This window comes from Chanodichthys erythropterus, chromosome 24, assembly GCF_024489055.1.
Source record: "Chanodichthys erythropterus isolate Z2021 chromosome 24, ASM2448905v1, whole genome shotgun sequence".
Classification (NCBI taxonomy): domain Eukaryota; kingdom Metazoa; phylum Chordata; class Actinopteri; order Cypriniformes; family Xenocyprididae; genus Chanodichthys; species Chanodichthys erythropterus.
The window spans coordinates 13,002,447-13,026,095 of record NC_090244.1 but is presented as its reverse complement, the minus strand read 5'-3'; the positions used below and the strand labels follow the sequence as shown (position 1 = coordinate 13,026,095).

The 23,649-nt window shown below is 36.3% G+C and overlaps 2 protein-coding genes across 4 annotated transcripts in view; both read left to right on the top strand.

The window, feature by feature from the left end:
• The window catches only part of dyrk4 (dual-specificity tyrosine-(Y)-phosphorylation regulated kinase 4), a 28,541-nt gene extending 17,501 nt beyond the window's left edge, over window positions 1–11,040 (top strand). For all 3 annotated transcript variants that reach the window (XM_067379653.1, XM_067379652.1, XM_067379651.1), the window contains 11 exons: window positions 227–368; window positions 537–700; window positions 1,644–1,780; window positions 2,778–2,918; window positions 4,092–4,230; window positions 6,200–6,281; window positions 6,610–6,782; window positions 7,109–7,169; window positions 7,540–7,669; window positions 7,761–7,921; window positions 9,432–11,040. In XM_067379653.1, coding sequence (XP_067235754.1) covers window positions 227–368; window positions 537–700; window positions 1,644–1,780; window positions 2,778–2,918; window positions 4,092–4,230; window positions 6,200–6,281; window positions 6,610–6,782; window positions 7,109–7,169; window positions 7,540–7,669; window positions 7,761–7,921; window positions 9,432–9,700 — 1,599 coding nt within the window. In that variant the 3' untranslated portion in view covers window positions 9,701–11,040. The remainder of the gene's footprint in view (window positions 1–226; window positions 369–536; window positions 701–1,643; window positions 1,781–2,777; window positions 2,919–4,091; window positions 4,231–6,199; window positions 6,282–6,609; window positions 6,783–7,108; window positions 7,170–7,539; window positions 7,670–7,760; window positions 7,922–9,431) is intronic.
• Window positions 11,041–11,649: 609 nt separating this feature from the next.
• Window positions 11,650–21,371, top strand: ndufa9a (NADH:ubiquinone oxidoreductase subunit A9a). Its single transcript, XM_067379405.1, has 11 exons — window positions 11,650–11,741; window positions 13,648–13,818; window positions 13,925–14,022; window positions 14,117–14,208; window positions 16,021–16,162; window positions 19,405–19,507; window positions 19,924–19,994; window positions 20,496–20,572; window positions 20,682–20,777; window positions 20,936–21,002; window positions 21,084–21,371. The coding sequence occupies exons 1-11, from the start codon at window positions 11,687–11,689 to the stop codon at window positions 21,252–21,254; spliced, it is 1,143 nt and encodes a 380-aa protein (XP_067235506.1). The 5' UTR covers window positions 11,650–11,686; the 3' UTR covers window positions 21,255–21,371.
• Window positions 21,372–23,649: the final 2,278 nt, after the last annotated feature.

The following is a 23,649-nucleotide window of genomic DNA, read 5'->3' as shown; positions in this document are numbered from 1 at the left end:
TAATAGTTAAAGCAGACAAGTTTCTACTACTAAAAATATTTAAGTTAAGATTACATGATAATTTTAAGTTAAATGTATGAATTAGCTTAATCAAGTATTTCAAGTTCAACAAAACAACCGTATATGGTTTTGGAATGAAATGAGGGTGAGTACATAAAGTCATTTTTTAAGTGAACAATTCATATAATGTTCACATAAAAACGTATTTCCATTTCTTGTAACTCAGGAGGAGAGGCCGAGGCCACAGTTTCCCAATCGCTTTGGTTCATCGGTGGAAAACCTCTCAGAATCCTTAACCAGAAGCATCATCAATAAGTTTGAGAAGATCAGGACATACGAGGGACAGAGGCTGCCTATGTCTCCAACAAGTATGAAGTGCTCTGGATTTTTGTTTGTGGTTCATATATTTAGAAATGCATAAAGGTTTCAGTCACTGAAATATTATGAATCAGAAATAATAACCAAAAATAGCATTCCCTTGTTAAGTGGATTATATATGCTCACTATTTATGTTTCTTCCTTCATCTGCAAAACAGCGGCACTGAAGCACTTCCAGAACCAGCTAACAGAATATGAGAGGGAGGAGATCATGGACTACTCTGAGATCTGGTATCTGGGCTTGGACACCAAGAAGATTGAGGGCTCCCAGGGATCCCCACAGAATTCAGGCTATGACGATGAGCATGGCAGCTACATAAAGGTTCGATATGACGTATCATATGTCTTTCTGTGATTACATTACTTTTGCCTGGCAGTGTAATTTTAGTATCACTGAAATTCTATTTTAGTTTTTATTAAAATTTTGAATTGGCTTTTATTCACTGTTCTGGGCGTGTGTTCACAGTGTGTTTGTTTTTAAAGTTTTAGTAATTTTTTGGTTGTTTTGCCATTTTTTATTAGTTTTTGTTGTTGTTTTTATAGTTTTTATTCATTTATTATATATTATTATATATGAATTTAGTTCAAGTTAAACTAAATGAAAATTATTCCTTGGCAACTAAATAAGTTAAAACATTTGTTAAAATGTTTTATTTAATTTCAGTTAACATTTATCTTATTTCAAGTAACACATTTTTCTTAAGATTTTAGTTTTAGTTAATTTTATAGTATATATAAAATCTGTTCATTTATTTATTCATTGCATATATGAATAAATAAAAAATATATACATACATTTACAGAAACAGCTTGTCAAACAGCTTACTGGGTGACATACTGACCTCATTTTCAACTTCTCGATAAATGATGAAATTGCATTACAGCACGAGGCTGGCTAATTCAGCTGCAGGCTGCCAGAGCCTAATGTCCCCTGTCCCAACCCATCTTCCTTGAATGCGCCTTTTCAGAAAGACGTTCCTCAGGATTACGGGACATTAGACTGAATGCCTTCGGGCTTGATGGTTTAAAGAGTCATACAGCTGAAATTTGCAGTCAAAACATGTAAACAATGTCACATGTCTGACAGTCCAAATATGTGCCTGAATGTTAGTTAGGAAATAAACAAATGAGAAGCATTTATGAATCTCAATATTACCATTGCAGTGTTTCTCTAAGTAATAGGAAGTCTGCCACTGCAATGGCGATAGAAATAATTATGCTGACCTGTTCATCAGCTGACTCTGTCCTCTAAATACTCTGTGCAGGTCCTGCATGACCATATAGGTTATCGCTATGAAGTCCTGGAGGTTATTGGGAAAGGATCGTTTGGCCAAGTCTTGAAATGTTTGGATCACAAGACAAATGAGATGGTGGCCATCAAGATCATTCGAAATAAGAAGAGGTAAAACGAACCTCCAGTCCATGTGTTCATCTTTAGTACAATCAGAGTCAGCGACCCCTAGGGGGTCCGTGGTGATACTGCAAGGGGTCTGTCAATTATTGTTCAAGCTAATTTAAAAAAAAAAATGTATATGATAAGAAATATTAAATATTAAAATAATATTAATAAAAATACACTAAATACATTAAAGTTAAAAGCACAAGTTAAACTTAGGCTAAACGTTTCATTTACCCCATTAAAATGAAAAATAGCAATGAAAATGTACAGATTGGAGCCCTTTTCACATTTATCTCTTCATAAGGCCATCAAAAGGTCTTTAATCAGCGCTCAATCCGCTGGACCTGATACACTGAAGGGTGTTAAAAGGTGTCTGTTGTGTATCACATTACGTGTCTGGGCTGATCTCATGCCCTTCCACTGCCGTCACACCTACTTTGACTGATGCTTTAACTTAAAACCCTCTCAAAATGCAAAGCTCAGAGCTGAATACTGTAAAGCTGCTCTGATTCTTTGAGTTCAGCTATAGAAGAGAAGGGATTTGCTTTCAGGATTTTTATTTGTAATTATATTAAACATTTTATAAATATTACATATATTTATTTTATCAGTTTTTGCTTTACCAGGGAATCGAACCCATGACCTTGCCGTTGCTAGAGCCATGCTCTGCTGATTGAACTACAGGAAGATTTATTATTATTATTATTATTATAATTATTATTGCAATATATTTGCACAATTATAAAAAAATAAATATATATTTTTGAAAATAATAATAATAATAATAATAATATACAATATTTGCATACAATAAAAGCTGGAAAGTCCATGCATTTTAGCCTTTAAAATGATGGTCGTAGACTAAAGTAACATAAAACTGTAGAAATTAAGTTTGCAATATAATTTGAAAGATTAGTATGATGTATCACTGTCAGAAAAATAATAAAAATTAGCTGCATATTGATAAAGTTTGATAAGTTATTTTTCTTTTGACCTTCAGGTTCCATCACCAGGCTCTTGTAGAGCTAAAGATACTGGATGCCGTGCGGAGAAGAGACCGAGATAATTGCCACAACGTCATTCACATGAAGGAGTACTTCTACTTCCGCAACCACCTGTGCATCTCCTTCGAGCTGCTGGGGTGGGTGGAAAATACTGGAATCATTTAGATGGACACATAAGCAGTTTCAGTTTATACTGTTAAGCCTGTATAGTAACTCACGTTAAACATGGGAGTCACGGACTGAGCTTAAATAGAATACTTCCCTGTAACTACAGCTTATTATAGACACCTATTTAAAGTAATTATGAACCAATTTTGCTTTTATATTTATAAGTGAAACAGGATATATATATATATAATTTTTATTATTTATTATATTCAATTTTATATATATATATATATATATATATATATATATATATATATATATATATATATATATATAATTTTAATTCATGAAAAATAATTCATTTTATTATGTATTAATTCATTTATTTATTAATTTTAATTAATTATTTTTAATTATTTATTTGTCTATTTTGATTTCATGTTGACTTTAAGTTTTCAAGTAGACCAGATAGTCAAGGTAAAAACAGGTTTTTGTTGCAAGAAAAAACTTAACCAGTGCAGATCATTATATTATTTATGATTCATTAATTAGATGTCAAATTAGTTCTGATATATCACCTGGGGTGGTGGCCATATTTAGGTGTGAAGTGAGAGTTTCCCACTCAAGACCTTTTGGGCTCTGGGTAAAGTGATCAATTAAGTCGCTTTGCAGGAAAAGCAGCTTCATCTCTGGCAGAATGACCTTTAGAGGACATCAGATGCGTCGTCCCCGTCTTTGGTTACCGTCACAGAATCCTTTAGTTAATGCCTTGATTAGGCCCCTATCTCTTTCCTTGCCCACTCATGGTGTGAAGTCTCCGATTACATTAGGCTGTTCACAGCTGCTGTTTTAGGCATCCTTACTGCCAAAGATAATGACTTTCATGGGTTCCCTCTCAGAGGGCTCTTTAGCATAATGCTTAGCTGTTAACACAGACTAATAGCGAGATTTTGTTTTTATGGTCATGCTTAAAGACAGGAGGTTGTTGAGTGACAATGAATGCGTTTGTGGAAAGTTCAGCACGAGGTAGTGCCAAAATTATTGTGCTGCCCTCTAGTGGCATTTTTATATGTGGCATACTGTTTTTTATACCTACTTCCCATACTCAAATTCTAGTAGTTCATAAGGTATTAGCCATGAACATCACCCTGTAACATCGTCACAGATATGTTAATTGTTGCCTATATCTTGTCTCCATACAGAGCAAACCTCTATGAGCTTATTAAGAAGAACAACTTCCAGGGCTTCAGTCTGGGGTTGATTCGGCGTTTTGCTCACTCACTGCTCAAGTGCCTCCAGATGCTGCACAAAGAGAAGATTATCCACTGTGACCTTAAACCGGTAAACCTCAACACGGGAGTTTGTCAAATGTGAATCACCCGGAAATGAAAAGCAAATAAAGTTTTTTAATAGGACTCATCACTACAGCATTCCTATAATGACAGTTCAGCAGATTTCACTGCTAAAATAATTGATGCAAAAGATTTACAAAAGATTTCTACTTCAAATAAATGCTGTTCATTTGAACTTTCTATTCATTAATAAATCATATTAATATTGGTGTACTGATTTCCCTATAAATAAATAAAGGGATTCTAATTATTATGAAATAATTAATTCATTAATTATTTAATATGAGAGAAAATTAGTTGTTATTATGCAGCTTGGTCATTCAGCTAGATAACTTCTTTAGCTGTTTTGTAAATATGAGCAAAGGTGGCTGTGAAAACAAATCTGCATTGTTTATCTTTTTGATCTTTAATTAAAAAAAATCACAAAAGTCTAACCTTTCATTGAAGGAAAATAATTGAAAATGGGGGAAAAAGCTCATTATGAAATAAATGTTTTTCTCCAATACATGTTGAACAAAATTATTGGCATCCCTAGAAATTCTTCTGAGTAAAATATTTCCGAAGTATATTCCCATTCACATTTACATTTTTAGCACACCAGGGTGACTAGGAACATGAAATTGTGTAGCCATGACTTCCTGTTCCACAGGAGAATAAACATGAGGAAACACAAAGGCCAAATCCCCTTAATCATTCATCACTATGAGAAAAAACAAATAATATAGTTCTGATGTGCAGCAAAAGATCGTTGAGCTTCACAAAATAGAAAATGGGTATAAGAAAAAAGCTAACGCATTGAAAATCCCCATTTCCACCATCAGGGAAATAATTGAGAAGTTTCAATCAACTAAAGATGTTACAAATCTGCCTGGAAGAGGACGTGTGTCTAAGTCGCCCTAATGCGTGGTGAGGAGGAAAGTTTGAGAGGCCAAAGACTCTTCAAGGATCACAGCTGGAGAATTGCAGACATAAGTTGAGTCTTGAGTCTCAGAAAATGATCAAACAGCACCTACATCCCCACAAGTTGTTCGGGAGGGTTTCAAGAAAAGGTTTCTCTGCTCTCATCCAGAAACAATATCCAGCATTTTCAGTTGTCAGACACGACTGGAACTTCAAACGGGACTTCTATGGTCAGATGAAGCTAAAAAAAATAACTTTTTGGCAGCAAACCCACCAGATGGGTTTGGTGCACACATGGATAAAAAAGTACCCCATGCCCACGGTTAAATTTACTGCTGGATCTTTAATGCTGTGAGCCTGTTTTTCTGCTGGATGTCCTGGACATCTTGTTCAGATACATTGAATCATGGATTCTATCAAATACTAACAGATAAAAAAATCAAAACCTGACCACTTCCGCTAGGAATCCAATAATGGGCCATGGTTGGATCTTCCATCAGGACAATGATCCAAAACAAACATCAAAACCAACACAAAAATGTGTCACTGAGCACAAAATGAAGCTTCTGCCATGGTCTTCCCAGTTCCCTGACCTGAAACCTAAAGAAAATGAGTGAGGTGAACTAAAGAGAAGAAGCACCAACATAGAGCTAGGAATATGACGGATCTGGAGAGATTCAGCATGAAGGAATGATCTCTGATCTCTCCTCAGGTGTTCTCCAAACTATTATAGGAAAAGACTCAGAGCTGTTATCTTGGCAAAAGGACATTGCAATAATTGGGTGCCAATAATTGTGGCCAACATGAACTAGAGAAAAACATTTATTTCATAATGAGCTTTTCCACCCATTTTCAATTCTTTTCCTTCAAAGGTTAGAATTTTGTGAATTTTTTGAATGAAAGATCAAAAAGATAAACAATGCAGATTTATTTTCACAGCCGCCTTTGCTCATATTTACTAAGGGTGCCAATATTTGTGGAGGACACTGTATGCATATATATATATTCTCCAGTGAAATGACCATCATGACAAAGCATTATTATTTTCCTCCTAATAGGAGAACATACTCCTGTCCCAGAGGGGACAAGGAAACATCAAGGTCGTCGACTTTGGATCAAGCTGCTATGAGCAACAAAGAGGTGATTACCAAACAGATTTATCCTGATTGTGTCATTTACTTTGTATCAAGCAATACATAGTGTACCAAAATCTGCAGTTGTTTGATTAGACGCCTTTGACAGAATTTGACTTCCTTTTAAAATATAATAATAATAATGGCTATTTATTTTGCTGTCCTAATTATGCACAATTATAGCTGCATTTTATCACTTGCATTTAGCATTGTTTTCCTTCCATTAAAACAGACCTGTGACCAATCAATTAAGACACAGTGATTTATTCATACTGTTGAATTGACATTGTTAAATCCATGTAGCTCTAATAGACCACTTGTATTCCCATCTACAGTGTACACTTACATTCAGAGTCGCTTCTACCGCTCACCGGAGGTGATTCTGGGCCACCCGTATAGCATGGCAATAGACATGTGGAGTCTGGGCTGCATTTTGGCAGAGCTGTACACTGGCTATCCCCTCTTTCCAGGAGAGAGTGAAGTGGAGCAGATCGCCTGTATCATGGAGGTGAGAGACTGTATTAGTACATTAAGAAGTAGTTAGATTTTCTTTCTTCTGTGAAACACACGGCTGTCTTTCTTTTCAATGCACTTACAATTAATGGGGAACAGAGCTTTAAAGCTTCAAAAATGGACATAAAACAGGATAAAAGTGTCATAAAAACTTCATTCATAGTTCATTGTTATTGAATAAAAAAAAAAAAAAAAGAAAAAAGTCTTTAAATTTTCTCTTTTGTGTTCTTGGAAGAAAGGAAGTTTTCATGTTCTTTAATGACTCCTCCAACGTTATTTGAAATGCATTGTTTGCTGAAAAGAATCATTTTGATTTTGTAGATCATGGGACTTCCTCCAAATGACTTTGTTCAACCTGCATCAAGACGAAGGTTATTTTTTGGTAAGATGACTAAATACATGAATACGTGTAATATTTTATAATAAGGTTTGTAATCTAGTAATGCTAAAGCATTTATTAATCTTAGTTCAGTAATTCAGTATTGACTAATACATTATTAAAATCAAAAGTTGTATCTGTCAGTATTATTTAATGGACCTGAGCTAACATGAACAGTTAGCAAAGATTAATAAATACTGTAACAAATTAATTGCACATTGTTCATTCATTTTAGTTATGCATTAACTAATGGGACCATATTGTAAAGTGTAACCGAAATAACATTTTATTTCAAATGAATTTTGTTCATGCTAATAATGAACATTGGGATTTCATTTTGATTGATAACTTACAACTATAATTTTTCAATCAGATTCCAAAGGAAACCCGAGGAATATCACCAACAGCAAAGGGAAAAAACGTCGACCCAACTCAAAAGATCTTGCCAGTGTGCTGAAGACCAACGATCCTCTATTTCTTGACTTCATTCGTCGTTGCCTTGTGTATGTAAAGTAATGAAATGACTTCATATTTATTATATATTACTTATTACTTAAATAGGCTTACTCAACCTGTACCGTTGCGTCCTTGTAGGTGGGATCCCACAAAACGGATGACTCCTGATGAAGGGATGCAGCATGAATGGATCACAGAGGGCCGTCTCAACAAGCTCCATCCTAAACCTCGGCCTATCCGGAAAGACATTGACAACAATTATGACTTCACTTACCGTAAAGGGACTTTAAACAGGACAGGCAAGTGTCAATATATGTGCTTGTAGATGATTGATCATTATTTGATAATGATATACAGTGATCTCAAAAATATTTCAACACTTAATCATGTCATTAATTATTAGTTAGAATATGAAATAAAATGTTATATCATACTATATCATGGTGATGGAAAAATATGAGATGGGAGGGAAAAATATATTTCATTCAATCCTTTTGTGTTCACTCACAAAAGTTTTGCATTGCCCTGAGAAACTTTGAATTCCCTCACAAAAATTTTTGCCTTCCCCCGAGAAACTATGTGTTTGACTGCAAAAAACTTTTGTGCTCTTTGCGAGCAAAGTTTCTCAGGGGAAGGCAAACGTTTTTTGAGGAAAGGCAAAGGATTTGCGAGTGAAAGCAATGTTACTCTGGGGAAGGCAAACGTTTTTTGAGGGAACGCAAAGGATTTGCGAGTGAACGCAAAGTTTCTCTGGGGAACATAAACGTTTTTTGAGGGAACGCAAAGGTTTTGCAAGCGAACGCAAAGTTTCTCTGGGGAACATAAACGTTTTTTGAGGGAACGCAAAGGTTTTGCGAGCGAACGCAAAGTTTCTCTGGGGAACATAAACGTTTTTTGAGGGAACGCAAAGGTTTTGCGAATGAACGCAAAGTTTATCTGGGGAACGCAAAAGTTTTTTGAGGGAACCCAAAGGATTTGCGAGTGAACGCAAAGTTTCTCTGGGGAACGCAAACGTTTTTTGAGGGAACGCAAAGGATTTGCGAATTAATGCAAAGTTTCTCTGGGGAACGCTAACGTTTTTTGAGGGAACGCAAAGGATTTGCGAGTGAACGAAAAGGATTTGCAAGTGAACGCAAAGTTTCTCTGGGGAACGCAACAGTTTTTTGAGGGAACGCAAAGGATTTGCGAGCAAATGCAAAGTTTCTCTGGGGAACGCAAACGTTTTTTTAGGGAACGCAAAGGATTTGCGAGTGAAGGCAAAGGATTTGCGAGTGAAGGCAAAGGATTTGCGAGTGAACGCAAAGTTTCTCTGGGGAACACAACAGTTTTTTGAGGGAACGCAAAGGAATTGCGAGCAAATGCAAAGTTTATCTGGCGAAGGCAAAAGTTTTTTGAGGGAACGCAAAGGATTTGCAAGTGAACGCAAAGTTTCTCTGGGGAATGCAAAGGATTTGTGAGCAAACACAGTTTCTCTGGGGAACGCAAAAGTTCTTTGAGTGAACGCAAAGTTTCCTGGGGGAACGGAAAACATTTGTGAGTGAACTCAAAAGCATTGACATATAATTTTTCCTCCCATCTCATATTTTTTCCTTCACCATGTGCCTTTAGGGGCTCCATAAAATATAATTATAATGTGAATTATTTATTATATATTAATAATTATTTATTTACTTATAATTATATGAAATAAAATTATTAGTCTAATATTATAATTAAATATATTTATAAATTTTCATTTTTTTATTATCATTTTTTGTTACATTTATCCCATTATGCAAAATATAATTTATATCTTTACTCTTTCCATAGCTGATAAATCTGTATCTGACGACAAACCTAAGAGGGTCAGTGACACTTCAAGCAAAGGAGGCAAGACGGTAACAGAAGAGCGTCTGCGTCCTATAGGAGCATCAGCCGAGGAAGAAAACAGTGAAGATTCAGGCAAAAGTGTGAGCAAAGACAGCAAGTCGGACTCAAGTGGAGAGCGGTCCGTTCAGATCATCATCAAATCTGAACAAGGATCAAGCACTGATTCTTCAGAAGGACAGGAGCCTCAGTTTCTCCCACCTATTGTCTAACACCCCTAAAGTAACGTCTTTATAGCGTGTGATTTCTACTTCAGCCGCTTGGTCTGGACTTACCTATTGTGCGGCTTAGACAGATTTCGATTTTGTTGTATGGCAAAAAAAAGTACAAAAAGTCAAACAAATAATTTATTTTTTAGCCGTTTCTTGTGGTCTGTAAAGGTGCGGTCACACTAGAGTTTGAGCGTGCGAAATTATTTTGCGATAAACGTTGGCAAGAAGATGTGATGCTGTAAGGCTTCTGTTTTTAATAATGAAAAAAAATCACAAATTATAAAATAAAATAGATCCTCTATAGTGAAACCTCACCTTCACTTTCCAGTCTAGAAGAATTAGATAAGTAGTGAAAGAACGATAGTTTATTAAAATGTTTTGTTGATTTCTAAGTAAAGTGAATAATTTGGTATCATTTTGGTGCTTGTGTTGTATTTTGAAAGGATTATTACTATGTTATTGTGTGAAACACTGGCATATTTTGCAGAGCATCATGCTATGTGCATGTTTATTGGGTCTAGTGTGCTTTTTCATTTTTCTTTTAAAAGCATCAAAGCTATTAGCAATGTCAAAAATAGAGCTCAAGCTAACCTTGAGTACCAAAGTTGCTTTATTATGCAATATTACTGCATGAATTAACAGTGTTTGAATGTTTTGTTGTCATTTGCCAGGTTTTTTATTATTATTATTATTATTATTATTATTATTGTTTCTATGAGTTAGTTAGCTGTCAGTGCAATAATTACTGAGCCAAAGAGATTTTTTTGTATACATTTTTGTTGTAGAGAAACGCATCCTCAGACTAAATCTGATGGAAAGCACACTAGATCATCAAAATGTGCACAATATTTGCGTGATTATATTGATGATGACTGATGGCAATATTGTTGTTGATGAAGATGGTTATGATTATTATGATTTAGATTCAAGGTCAAGAATGATGTTTTTAAAGTTGCTGTTTAAAGTAAAATTAGTGCATCATTGTATGTTCATACAGAATTAAAATACTACATTTTATGTATTGTAATAGTTTATTTTCCTGTATATAGAGTTCTTAATGTAAATACCATCCACCCTATGTGGATGGCATCAAGTCATGTAAACATTAGACAAGGTTTTACTTGTTCTTGTATTGTTTATCTGTTATAAATGAAAAAGAGATTTTTACTACCATATGCTATCTCTCTCCCTTGTTGTTTCTTGACAATTTTGTTTGTGATTTTAGAAGAAAGTCTTGAATCAAGGGTGTTAGGTAGTGCCTTTCAGTATTAGAATGAAATAATCTAAGTTGTCTCCTGAAAAATGTCTGTAATATACTGTCATATCTTTGACAATAAAGATGTAATACCGTACTGAATGTGAAATTTTTAAATGCAAAACATGGTCTGGTATTTATTCATTCAGTTTAATTTTAGTCAAAAATGGCATTTCATATGTTTATCAAGGGTACTCATTAAAATTCTGGTAAATGTAAGATTTATACACTTTAAAAGTTATTATATTTTATTTAAAGGTAGAACTATTTTTTTTAAGAATGTAAAAGCATCCTATGGGACTGAAAATTTACCCTAACTGACAAATAACCTATAAGAAGGCGCATTACTTATGTTTTTGTGTTAATGTTTATCACTGCAATGTAGTTTAGTTTAGAAACTAGTTCACATGTGGAGATTTCACCGCAATTATTTAGACAAGGCAATTAAACAATAAAATAAGTACAAAAAAATAACTATGATACACGTGTAATGTTAATACTACAAATGTATGAAGAATCCTAAATATTATCGTCCGAAGCTTTCTATTTTCCTTTTATAATATATTTATAGCGTAGTTTTTGCTTCTTTGGCGTACTTAAAATGATAAAATAAATATATAAATAAAATCCTTTCTACATGTTCTTACCGTAGTAATCCCTATAATTCGAGTTTTAGTTTTGCGTTTGACCCTCCTCAGCTTCCGTTCTCCGCTCTGGTGACGGCCAGAATCATGGCGGCTGTCACTCTGGTTTGCCGTCCTGCGAGTGTCCTTCCCAAGCTTTCAGGTGAGTTCACCGTTAGATTACTTCACCATAGAGACAGTGTGACTGTATATAAACACTGTTATGGCTGAGGCTGTAAACGGGACGAATAATATAGCTATTATATGATGTTATAAGGAAATCGGTGTCTTGTGTTTTGTGACCCCGGCTAAAGACATCAGGCCTCATTTGTGCCCTAGAACAGATACAGGATACTCAGAAAAATGCGAGTGTGTCATTTAAAACTATAAAAACGAGTTGTTTTATTGCAGGACTTTAATTTTATCATTTTCTACTAAATGCAGTAGTTGTATGCAGTGTGTAGTGTATGATAATCGGAGAGTATGTCTCAAAACATAGTGAGCTCCCTACCTAGATAGTATTTATTGGCATCACAGGCGCACATTTGATGCCCAAAATGCTGCTTTTATTATTTCCTATAACTTTATACGTTCTGCAACATTTAACATGTAATATTTTATGCAAATATTGTTATTCTGAAGCATGTCGTACTACTCTTTACCACATTTACCCTGTAAAGTCTGACATATGAAATATAATTCATAAATACATAAAACATATATATATATATATATATATATATATATATATATATATATATATATATATATATATATACAGCTATGGAAAAAATTAAGAAACCACTCCAAGTTCAGAAATCAATGTTAAGTGGTCTCTTAATTTTTTCCATATGGAAATGCCCTAGAAAAGTGGGGTTTTGGACAATATTGGCATGAATCATTTTTAATTTGTGATAATTTTGCACTGATAAGGGACAACACAAACTACGCAAACATATTTTATTACATAAACAGTTTATACATAGAAAAAAACTTACATTTTCAATTCCTCAAAATATTCATTATTAGCAGCTATCTGACCTAAACTGGGTTCTGATTGGTTCATTGTATTCTAAACTTAATTGGCAATCAATTAAGCTATTAAGGTGTGCTGACCCGAAAATCTTTTACAAACCTGGGCCAAGTTTAAACCATAACCAGGCATCACATGGGGGGCATGTCTGACTTTGACATGTATATATTGCCATTATTATGTAATTAAAATGAAAATTATTATTGCTGGTCTTCAATGATAATGTCAAGTTACTGTAAAGTATTTGCACCAAAAAATAAGGATTTATGCTGATATCGTCCAAAACCACACTTTGCCAGGGGTGTTTCCAAACTTTTGGAGGGCAGTATATATAATGTGCTTTATATATATATTATATAAAATATAAAAAAGTTTCCATGTGTGTTTTGTTTTGTTTTATATCATATTTGATATGTCACGCCTTTTTTTGCCCATATACTATGATATTGAAGAATATGGACCATCATTTTTGCCCAAACTGAGCAAAAACATGGCGTCTGATATATTTATACAGACAAAATGTAAGATTAATTCTGATAGCTTGTAATGTGAATAATGTAAATTCTATAGTAGAGCAGACTACTTACATAAAAGGCATATAAATATCAATTGTCACTCTGTATCTCACAATTATGTGTCTTAGTAAGATGATTTTTAAGTGCTTAGTTTTATCAAAACTCTAGTTTATAAAAGCTATTCTTATGTAACTTGCTTTAGAAAAATTAGTAATGATTTCACAGTAAAAAGTCACCTGAAGTTGGACATGTTTAGAATTCTACTAAAAGGCTTTTTTCTTGCTATAAAAGTAAAAACTGTCAATCAGATGACAGAATGCATGTAGTAGATTGTGTACAACAGATTTTCCAGCAAAGTTTTGATCATGATGTTAATGTAGCAGCCCTAGAAATGTATATATTATACAGTAGACCTTATAGGGTTTCTTCAGTGTATTTGAATTATTCCAATAAACATATTTGTCTATATTATTTTATTAGACATATTTGTTTTGACATGATTTATTTCCTCTGTTCATCAGGCACCTGTTCTCCAGTGTTGCTGGCGGCTGGTCCTGTGACTGTTCAGCACAGGAAGATCCATCATGCCGTGGTGCCGCAAGGAAAAGGAGGCCGCTCGTCCTCCAGTGGAGTAGCTGCAACAGTGTTTGGAGCCACTGGATTCCTTGGGAGATATGTCGTCAACCGACTCGGTGAGTCCACATGCTGTTCATCGTAAAAGCCAGAATGAGCCTCATTCACTTACAAGCCTTCCATTGCCGTTTCATTCATTTGAAATGTTGTTCGGGTTTGTTTTAGGACGTATGGGCTCCCAGATCGTGATTCCTCACCGATGTGATCAGTACGATCTTATGTACCTCAGACCTATGGGCGATCTCGGCCAGATCATCTTTATGGTGAGCACGCCCATAACCATGTGTGATATTTCCAGAGGGAGAGTTTTCTTTCTAATGAAAGTGGGCTAAACTGATCAAATTGACACTTTTACAGGAATGGGATGCAAGAGATAAGGAATCGATCAAAAGAGCGATTGCTCACTCCAACGTGGTGATCAACCTTGTGGGAAGAGAGTGGGAGACCAGGTACTGGAAACTAGGGCTGTACGATTTGGGGGGAAAAAATCTTAATTGCAATTTATTTGTATTTTTGTATTTATTTATTCCTCTGATTAAAAAATTTTGATTGTGGCTTAAAAATTCCAAGTTTGCAGAACTGAACAATTTGACAAAAACTGATTATACTGCAAATGAGCCTGTATGTGAAGCATCGGCTGCTTGAAATTGTAGCAATATTATACTGCATTGTCCCTGTTAAATAAACTAATAAAATAAATAAATATCAATATGGCTGTATAATAATCAAAATAAAATATTACTAAAACACTTAAAACTACAAATATAAAACTTAATATAAAATTATTTAACATAAACATAGCAATATGACTTAAAGGTGCTAAAGAGGATCTTTTCGTCGACTGAGAAACCAGAGACTGTTACTGAGTTTTTGAAATGAACGCATGCGTAAGAACTACCCCCCCTCCTTCGAAGGAACGCCTCCCAAAACTCGTAAACACTCGTATTGGAACACGAGTGTTTACCACCGGCATTCGCTGTGTCGTGTTAGTGGATTCATTATGTCGGACTCACCACAGGTAACTCATAATCTGCAGTTGTTAGGGCCGTTACATGGTCAACGCGAGCAAGCAACGAGAGCGACGCGCTCCCTTTCATAGTCTAAACAGTGGACGCAAGCGTCACGGGCGATGCGTGTATGCAATACACCGCTCACGCAACAGGGTAGTAGAGTCGGGTGATATTCAGATCAAAATGGCAACTGAAGAGGAGTGTATTCTGTTGCTGATTTTACATCGGCGGCAACAAAGGCAACGCAGAGATAGCGATGTTCGCCCTTTAAATCAAAAAAGAGATCAGGATGGGGAGTTTGTCTCTGGTGCTTCCCATGCGAAGCCTGGACGAGGAGAGACATTTCCAGTATTTTAGGATGAATACAAGTTCGCATAATTTTTCCTCTTCGCCCGCCATTGTATTCAAACCTTCTTCTTCTGTAAACACAATATACTTGAATTAATGTACAATACTTGCAATGTCGCCCCCACCGACAACGCATAGTATTGCGTGCATCAGCGCGTCGCGTATCAAAAACTAGGACGACACATTTGGCTACGCACCGACGCATAATGGCGGCCGAAGCGTAACGATGCATAGCCTCGGGGACGCGTATGCGTTGACTATGAAACGGCCCTTACTCCTGTCTCCTGACAAAAACATTGCATGCAGCGCCTGTGGAGTGTGGAAAGTTACTGGAGCGCAGCCGCGCTCGTCTCTCACAAGGAACGTCATGGCAGTGACTGACAAGCCAGAGGGCCAATCGTTTACGCGATCATCAGCTGATGTTTTTAAGGCCCTACCTCGTGCACAGATGATGTATATTAATATTATTCCTTTCAGTGCACCTAATAAATTGTCTTTTATCAGTTAGTAAAGACAGTTTCAAGTAATATTGCAAAAATGTATAAAACAAAACATCCTCTTTAGCACCTTTAATATTTCACTGTAAAATGAAAAATCGAAACTGTAAAATTATACAGCACTAATATTTATGGATGTCTTCAAATGTTCTTCATTTTCAAATGTTAAACCATAAAACTTTTATTTTGATGAAAAATGGCAGGGAGCCACTAAAGCTTCTCTTTTGCATCTCTAAAGTCATAACATCAGAGCTTTACTATATCTCCAAATTAAATGGTTATTAAACTAAATTCTGCCTATGCTAAACAAAATTCTAACTTTGATATCTCGACGTGGTCTGCAGATATATATTTAATTAATTTTTTTGCATCTCATTTTATACACATTTTTATCTCTCTTTTAAAGGAACTACAAGTTTGAAGATGTCTTCGTCTCCATCCCCCAGCAGATTGCGAGGGCAGCTCGTGAAGCCGGAATTAAAAAATTCATCCATATGTCCCACCTTAATGCAGATATCCGCAGCCCCTCCAAGTATCTAAGGAATAAGGTAACATCCTTACTCAAAAACCGTGTGTGTGCATAGTTCAAGTGTAGCTTCAAGGATTTTCAACCTGCTTTGCATTGTTACAGTGTCAATAGTATATGTAAATGAACAAAGTTTACTCATTCTCCATGTTACCTGGACCAAGAAATTCCCATTTATTTGTCACCAAAAGACTTTTGACAGCTACATATTAGAAAACTACAGATTATACTTGTGCATTTTTTTTATCCCCGCCCTCGGACAGTCGGATCGACAGAGGGTTATTAACAGAACAGTTATTGTACGAGCAGGTTTATCACCGAAAAAACATTCTTTGTCTACTCTTTAAACAGCATTATGGTAAAACTGGAACGCTATGTAACAGCTTTCTTACCCATGCACCACAGCATTTTGCTTCGGGCGGAACTGACGGAACGGCAGTTTCTTAAGTTTTTCCCCTCCGTTTGACTTAAAACAGTTTGTTCGTTGTCATCCTGTTTGAAATGGAGTCTACAAACACACAGTTGTGGTGTTCTTTCCCTTTTTTTTCTTTTTCTTTTTTTTTTTTTAAAGGGATAGTTCACCCAAAAATGAAAATTTGATGTTTATCTGCTTACCCCCAGGGCATCCAAGATGTAGAGGACTTTTTTTCTTCAGTCGAACGCAAATTATGATTTTTAACTGCAACCGCTGCCGTCTGTCAGTCAAATAATAGCAGTGATTGGGAACTTGAACAATAAGAGTCGAAAAAACTTCCATAGACAAATCCAAATTAAACCCTGCGGCTCGTCCTAAGACACGAAACGATCGGTTTGTGCGAGAAACCAAACAGTATTTATATAATTTTTTACCTCTAATACACCACTATGTCCAACTTCGTTCAGCTTCCTGTTAGTGAGGTCAAAAAACGCGTTCTGAAGATGGAAGTGATGTCTCGCCCATATACTTCAATGAGCGCGAGACATCACTTCCGTTGTCAGAGCGCGATCAGACCTCACTAGCCGGAAGCTGAACGAAGTTGGACATAGTGGTGTATTAGAGGTGTAAAATTATATAAATACTGTTTGGTTTCTCGCACAAACCGATCGTTTCGTGTCTTAGGACATCAATGTGCCGTCACGAGCCGCAGGTTTTAATTTGGATTTGTCTATGGAAGTTTTTTCGACTCTTATTGTTCAAGTTCCCAATCACTGCTATTATTTGACTGACAGACGGCAGCGGTTGCAGTTAAAAATCATAATTTGCGTTCGACTGAAGAAAAAAAGTCACCTACATCTTGGATGCCCTGGGGGTAAGCAGATAAACATCAAATTTTAATTTTTGGGTGAACTATCCCTTTAATTCTTTGCAGCCTTTAGACGCTGCCCTGGATCCCTCTCTGGAAACCGAAACTAACTCGCTCCCCCTAAATGTTTACTCTTTGAATTCTTGCACCTGGGAACAATACAAGTCGACACCAATTATGACTAAAAGTTTGCTAAGAAGTATTTCCTACTAAACCAAGGCAGCATTTGACTCCGGTCAAGTGTATCCATAGCAGACTGGTGGGAGTGGTCTTGGACGACAACATGCCCAGGGCTAGTGCATTATGGGTGTTGATGTTTTTCTACCTATTTGGCAAAAGGGAGACAACAGCCTTTTTTCTGTTTTCTCAAGTTTTCACATTTTATTGAAAGCCCATTTTTCCAGTGGTGAAATAAAGGTGCCCTAGAATCAACATTTGAATTTACCTCGGCATAGTTAAATAACAAGAGTTCAGTACATGGAAAAGTCATACATTGAGTTTCAAACCCCATTGCTTCCTCCTTCTTATATAAATCTCATTTGTTTAAAAGACTTCCGGAAAACACGCAGATCTCAACATAACACCGACTGTTATGTAGCAGTCGGGATCATTAATATGTACGCCCCCAATATTTGCATATGCCAGCCCATGTTCAAGGCATTACACAAGGAAAGGCAGTATTAACGTCTGGATCTGTGCACAGACAAGGTAAGCCAGCAAGAACAACAGCGAAAAATGGCAGATGGAGCAATAATAACTGACATGATCCATGATAGCATGATATTTTTAGTGATATTTGTAAATTGTCTTTCTAAATGTTTCGTTAGCATGTTGCTAATGTACTGTTAAATCTGGTTAAAGTTACTATCGTTTCTTACTGTTATATTAGCTGTGTGAACTTTGTAAATGCACTGTAATATAGTCGAGAGCTCGTGTGGAAGGGAGCAGGCGAATTAAAGGGGTGGCGCGCTGCCAAAATCAGTGTATAGTTAATGATGCCCCAAAATAGGCAGTTAAAAAAATTAATTTAAAAAAATCTATGCGGTATTTTGAGCTGAAACTTCAGACACATTCAGGGGATATCTTAGACTTATATTACATCTTGTGAAAAAGCATTCTTGGGCACCTTTAAAATCAACATAAAATTAAAATATGGTGCGTTCAAGTCTTCCTGAGAAGTTCGTATTTACGAGGTGGGAAATCGTGTGTACGACGGTAGGTGCGTTCAAGTCACTTTCGTCGGAGTATGATGGCGGTGTGCCTTCTCTAAATTAATTACACAAAATAACAACACTTCTGCTTCTAGAAAATGTAGAGCAAATAATGTACATTAGTTGTATGTTGCTTTTTTATGTTTTTTAATTAATGTATGAAGCTGTTGTAAACTTTATTGTTGCATATTACATTTTTATATTGTGATGCTATTGTATTTTTTGCTGGGAATCAGCTTACTTTGTTGTAAATAGAAAAGCCTGACAATTCAATGCTAAATACCTGTAATATTGTGGTATTTCGCCATGTTTCTGACTGACACGCCCCCAACTCGTACAGATCGGAGCTTAAAGAAAATTACGAGCTTCCCACTGGTATTTACGACATTGTGGTGGCATTCATGTCAGTTCTGCTCGTAAATACGATCTTTCCGACATGACTTGAACGCACCAAAAGACCCCATTTACTTTTATTATGCACATTCCTGATTGTTATCGTGCTCAATTTATGATTACATTATATTCCTCCAAAGGAAATATTACCAAAACATTTTGACTTCTGAAATGACTTTCAGTTTCTCCACTGACATAACCTATGCAGAAAATTGTTAACCAATAACCAAGTAGCTATTTAGGCTGCCAATGTAAGTAAAATTTTCTGAAGTCAATAGTAATGCATTCTACAAATTGAAGCTATGATTGTATGATAAAGTATGACGATTGCACTGCTCTTGTGTCATAACTGCTTCTAATGAGTTCAACTCTTTCAGGCTGTAGGCGAGGCAGCGGTGCGGGAAGAGTTCCCTGATGCCATCATTATGAAACCCTCGGAGTGCTTTGGAAGAGAAGATAGATTCTTGAACCACTTTGCTAGTAGGTATCTGACTGCATCCTGAAAACAGTTACTGAGTGTGAAAATGTAATATTTTCCTTCATTTTATGTGGTAGAATTTGGTCTGTCTATAAGAGACAGTTCACCCAAAAATGAAAGTTCTGTCGTCAGTAGATTCTATCCACTTCACATCAATAAACTAAATATGCATTTTAAAAAAGTTTGTGTAATTTGCCATCTCCGGTCTATTTCCATCCAATTGACCTTTTACTGATAATTGTGTAACGGCATCCATTGAGCCGTTTCCATGCATATTTTTATGTATATTGCAAATTCTGCATCTTTCGCATCAACACACAAATTATTAATTTGTGCAGTTGATACCTAACCCAAGGTTTTGCATGTTTGACCTCAGTACATTGCTTTGTTGAATCCATAATATTTGCTGTCTGTTTAGACATGCGTTGGTTTGGCAAAGCTGTACCTCTAATTGGAATGGGCAAGAAGACAGTCAAGCAGCCTGTTCATGTGAGTATCAATCAGCTTGAACACAAGAACACATCTCATTTAAAGTGCACCTATTATGCCTTTTCAGATATTACTTTTCATGTAATGTGTAATATAGCTGTTCGTGAATGTGAAAGGTCTGCAGTTCAAAGTGCACGATAAACAGTTATTGTCTCCCAAAAGAAAGAACTGATTCCAAACTGCCTGAAACGAGCCTAATTCCAGCCTTACTTCCTGCACAAATCTTACGCAGGTTTGTAACACATTTGCATAATGCCGTCTTTGATCTTCATTGGCTGCCAGCAAACAACATCTATTTTGACTCTGCCTCAAACACTATAGTTGTAGCTGAGGCTTGGAAGAGTGGTTTGTGTTGTTGATAGGTTGAGAAGACGCTGTTTTCTAATCACAACACACTGGGCCTTCTGACCAATCAGAGCAGAGAAGGCTCTCAGATAGGGGCACCATAGTGTTCTCTTATTATTTCAGATTAAATATTTTACCCTCCTTTAATTTTTAAAGGTGGTGGATGTGGCCAGAGCCATTGTCAATGCCATCAAAGACCTCGAAGCTAATGGGAAAACATATGCATTAGTTGGGTAAGAACCGGCCCCATTTCTCCTTCACTGCCTTCTAATTTTTCAAAAAATTATGCATTTCCATTCTATAATTTCTTGTGTCCGAAAAAATGAATCTCTTACTCTACAGGCCCAACCGGTATCTACTGCATGACTTGGTAGAGTATGTGTACGCACTGGCACACAGGCCCTTTTTGGCTTATCCCATGCCTCGCCCTATCTATCAGTAAGCATGTCCTAAAAAATGTTATATACTGTGTATGTTTACTAAATTTGAGTGCTGTTTTAACAATTATGAGTGAACTATTCCTTTAAACTTTAAAAAAAAAAGTTCACTTTGGCCTTGGCAGCCTCATATATTCACTTTGTGTTCTCTGGTTTTAGCCTCATCGCAAGCTTTTTTGAGATGAACCCTTTCGAGCCCTGGACAACCCGTGATAAAGTCGACCGGGTATGTGTGTCAGAGCATTACAACATATGTTTTTAGTTTATTATCAAGAACTTAACAAGTAATCTAAACCCTCATTTATAGTTCCACACAACGGACATTAAGTACCCTGACCTCCCAGGACTGGAGGACTTAGGCATCACACCTTCCTCCCTCGAGCAGAAGGCCATTGAAACCTTGCGTCGCCATCGGCGTTACCGTTATCTGGAGGCTGAGCTTGGAGAGACTAAACCTGCCAAAACAGTCAGCTATTAGCATCCGGTGGTTGCTCTTGTGTCCAGTCAGCTCTCTGCTGGTCTTCACGTCTTCTCGAGTTTTACTTCTTTCTGTACATAAATAAAGATATTCAACCTATAGCTTTGGCACTTGTTTTTTTTTCTTCTTCTTCTTTTTTTTTCTTGGGAGGGAGTGTGGTGCATTTTCTTTCATTTTCCTGACATAGAACACATTACAGACTATTTTAGACTATTTCAATATAAATTAGTATTGATCACTTGACTTTGTTGTTAGCTCATGTCATTCTTAGAAGGTCATAGTTTTCTCATATATATTATATATAAAAAATATGTATGTATATATGTGTGTGTATACAGTGGGTACGGAAAGTATTCAGACCCCCTTAAATTTTTCATTCCTTGTCATTATTGTAGCCATTTGCTAAAATCATTTAAGTTATTTATTTTTCCTCATTAATGTACACACAGCACTCCATATTGACAGAAAAACACAGAATTGTTGAAATTTTTGCAGATTTATTAAAAATGAAATATCATATGGTCTTAAGTATTCAGACCCTTTGCTGTGACACTCATATATTTAACTCAGGTTCTGTCCATTTCTTCTGATCATCCTTGAGATGGTTCTACACCTTCATTTGAGTCCAGCTGTGTTTGATTATACTGATTCGGACTTGATTAGGAAAGCCACACACCTGTCTATATAAGACCTTACAGCTCACAGTGCATGTCAGAGCAAATGAGAATCATGAGGTCAAAGGAACTGCCTGAAGAGCTCAGAGACAGAATTGGTGTAGGAACTGTGGACGAACCAGACAAATGAATCATTCAGATGATTCTTTAAAAACATAATTCTAAATCAGAATTGAGGTTCCGGCTCCGGTCCGTCTGCAGATAAAGCCAGGCTGATTACTTTTACGACACATGCTTCCTGATAGCAGAAGCGACATACCAAAGGGTCACCCAAGAAGACAGAGAGACAATCCAGACCCTTTTGTTTCCTTACTTCACAGGAGAGCCAAAGAGACTGTTGAACAAATAAATCTGCTTCAAAATTGTTCCAACAATTTTAACGGACTTTTCAAACATCTTTTAACTACATACATTTTGCATTATGTGTCCACAAGTACTACCTGTAAACAGTTAGGCTTTAGAAACACTCACAATTCATGTAAATGTGTTAACTCTTGACTGAATGACTGAAAGTATGCCTTATTTGGACTTAATTTGATTCTTTCCCCCTTTCCTATATCCTGACTTGAATGAAATCTGTTTAAAATGTATTGTATCCCATTTAACAGCAATTATGTTAAAATGGCACTCTGCTAAAGCAGAGACAGACCAGGATGTGACACTTATGTTTTATTGGGGGCAGAGGAAGGCCCTCTTGAAACAGGACAATGTCTGATTGGCCAAGACTCCTCAGAGGTGTGACAAACAACTAAGTTTAAATGATCATATTGCAAGATAGTGAAAGGGGAGAAGTTGGTTAGTAAACGAACTGGAGTTGGTTAGTTCTGGTAAGAGAAACCATGACCAGAGTACCAAGAACAATGGAGTAACAAGAAGAACAGACCAGCCGCTCATTCAAGCCATCCAACCTTCACTCACTTTTCTTTTCTTTACTTAATTTTCCTTTACCGCTGAAAGTCTCGTGTCCTACGTTTCGCCGCAAAGTTCAACCAACGACTTTTGCCGCTTCAACTCCAGCGACAAAGAGACTTCCTTCATTGTTCCACACGGACCTGATCTGGACCAATCATCGACTTGGGAAACCCCTCTCTGCACGACGAGGGAAATTCACCTTTAAGTCAACGCAAGCAAGTACCTCCAGACCAAAACTGAACTGGTGCATAAATGAATGATTCATGGTTCGTTCTGGTCCTTGAAATGCATTGATAGGAATTCGGTTAATCAGATCACTCTCTCTCTCTCTCTCTCTCTCTCTCTTTCAAAACTCTTTCTCTCTCATTTCCTTCTTACTGCAACGCGTATGAATGTGTGTGTGTGTATGTGCGTGCCTTTGTGTTAGATTAGTTTGTGTTAGAATAAATAAAATCTCTTGTAGATTTTAAAAGGAAAGTGTCTTGTATTATGTGCTTTATGATTTAATGTCTTAAACTGTGATCAAGTTACCGTGCTCTAATCAGTGTTTTCACGATTGTTGGATATTTATATCCGTTACAAGAGCTTATTACGGCTCGAGCAAATGAACGCTGGACGAATCAGTTGCTCGGTCGTAATCTAAACAACTCTTTATAATTCCCTAAATATTTCATTTGAGCTAATTTTACTTCCTAGGGTGTTTTCCCTACAGTGGCAAGGCACAGATCTGGCCAAGGTTACAAAAAAATTCTGCTGCACTTAAGGTTCCTAAGAGCACAGTGGCCTCCATAATCCTTAAATGGAAGACG

What these genes read in the sequence shown, in the direction of transcription:
- ndufa9a (XM_067379405.1), top strand. Translation starts at nt 11,687, where the DNA reads ATGGCGGCTGTCACTCTGGTTTGCCGTCCTGCGAGTGTCCTTCCCAAG. An exon ending in GGAAGAGAGTGGGAGACCAG is followed by an intron (nt 14,209 to 16,020) that starts GTACTGGAAACT and finishes TCTCTTTTAAAG; the next exon opens with GAACTACAAGTTTGAAGATG. An exon ending in ATGCCTCGCCCTATCTATCA is followed by an intron (nt 20,778 to 20,935) that starts GTAAGCATGTCC and finishes CTCTGGTTTTAG; the next exon opens with CCTCATCGCAAGCTTTTTTG.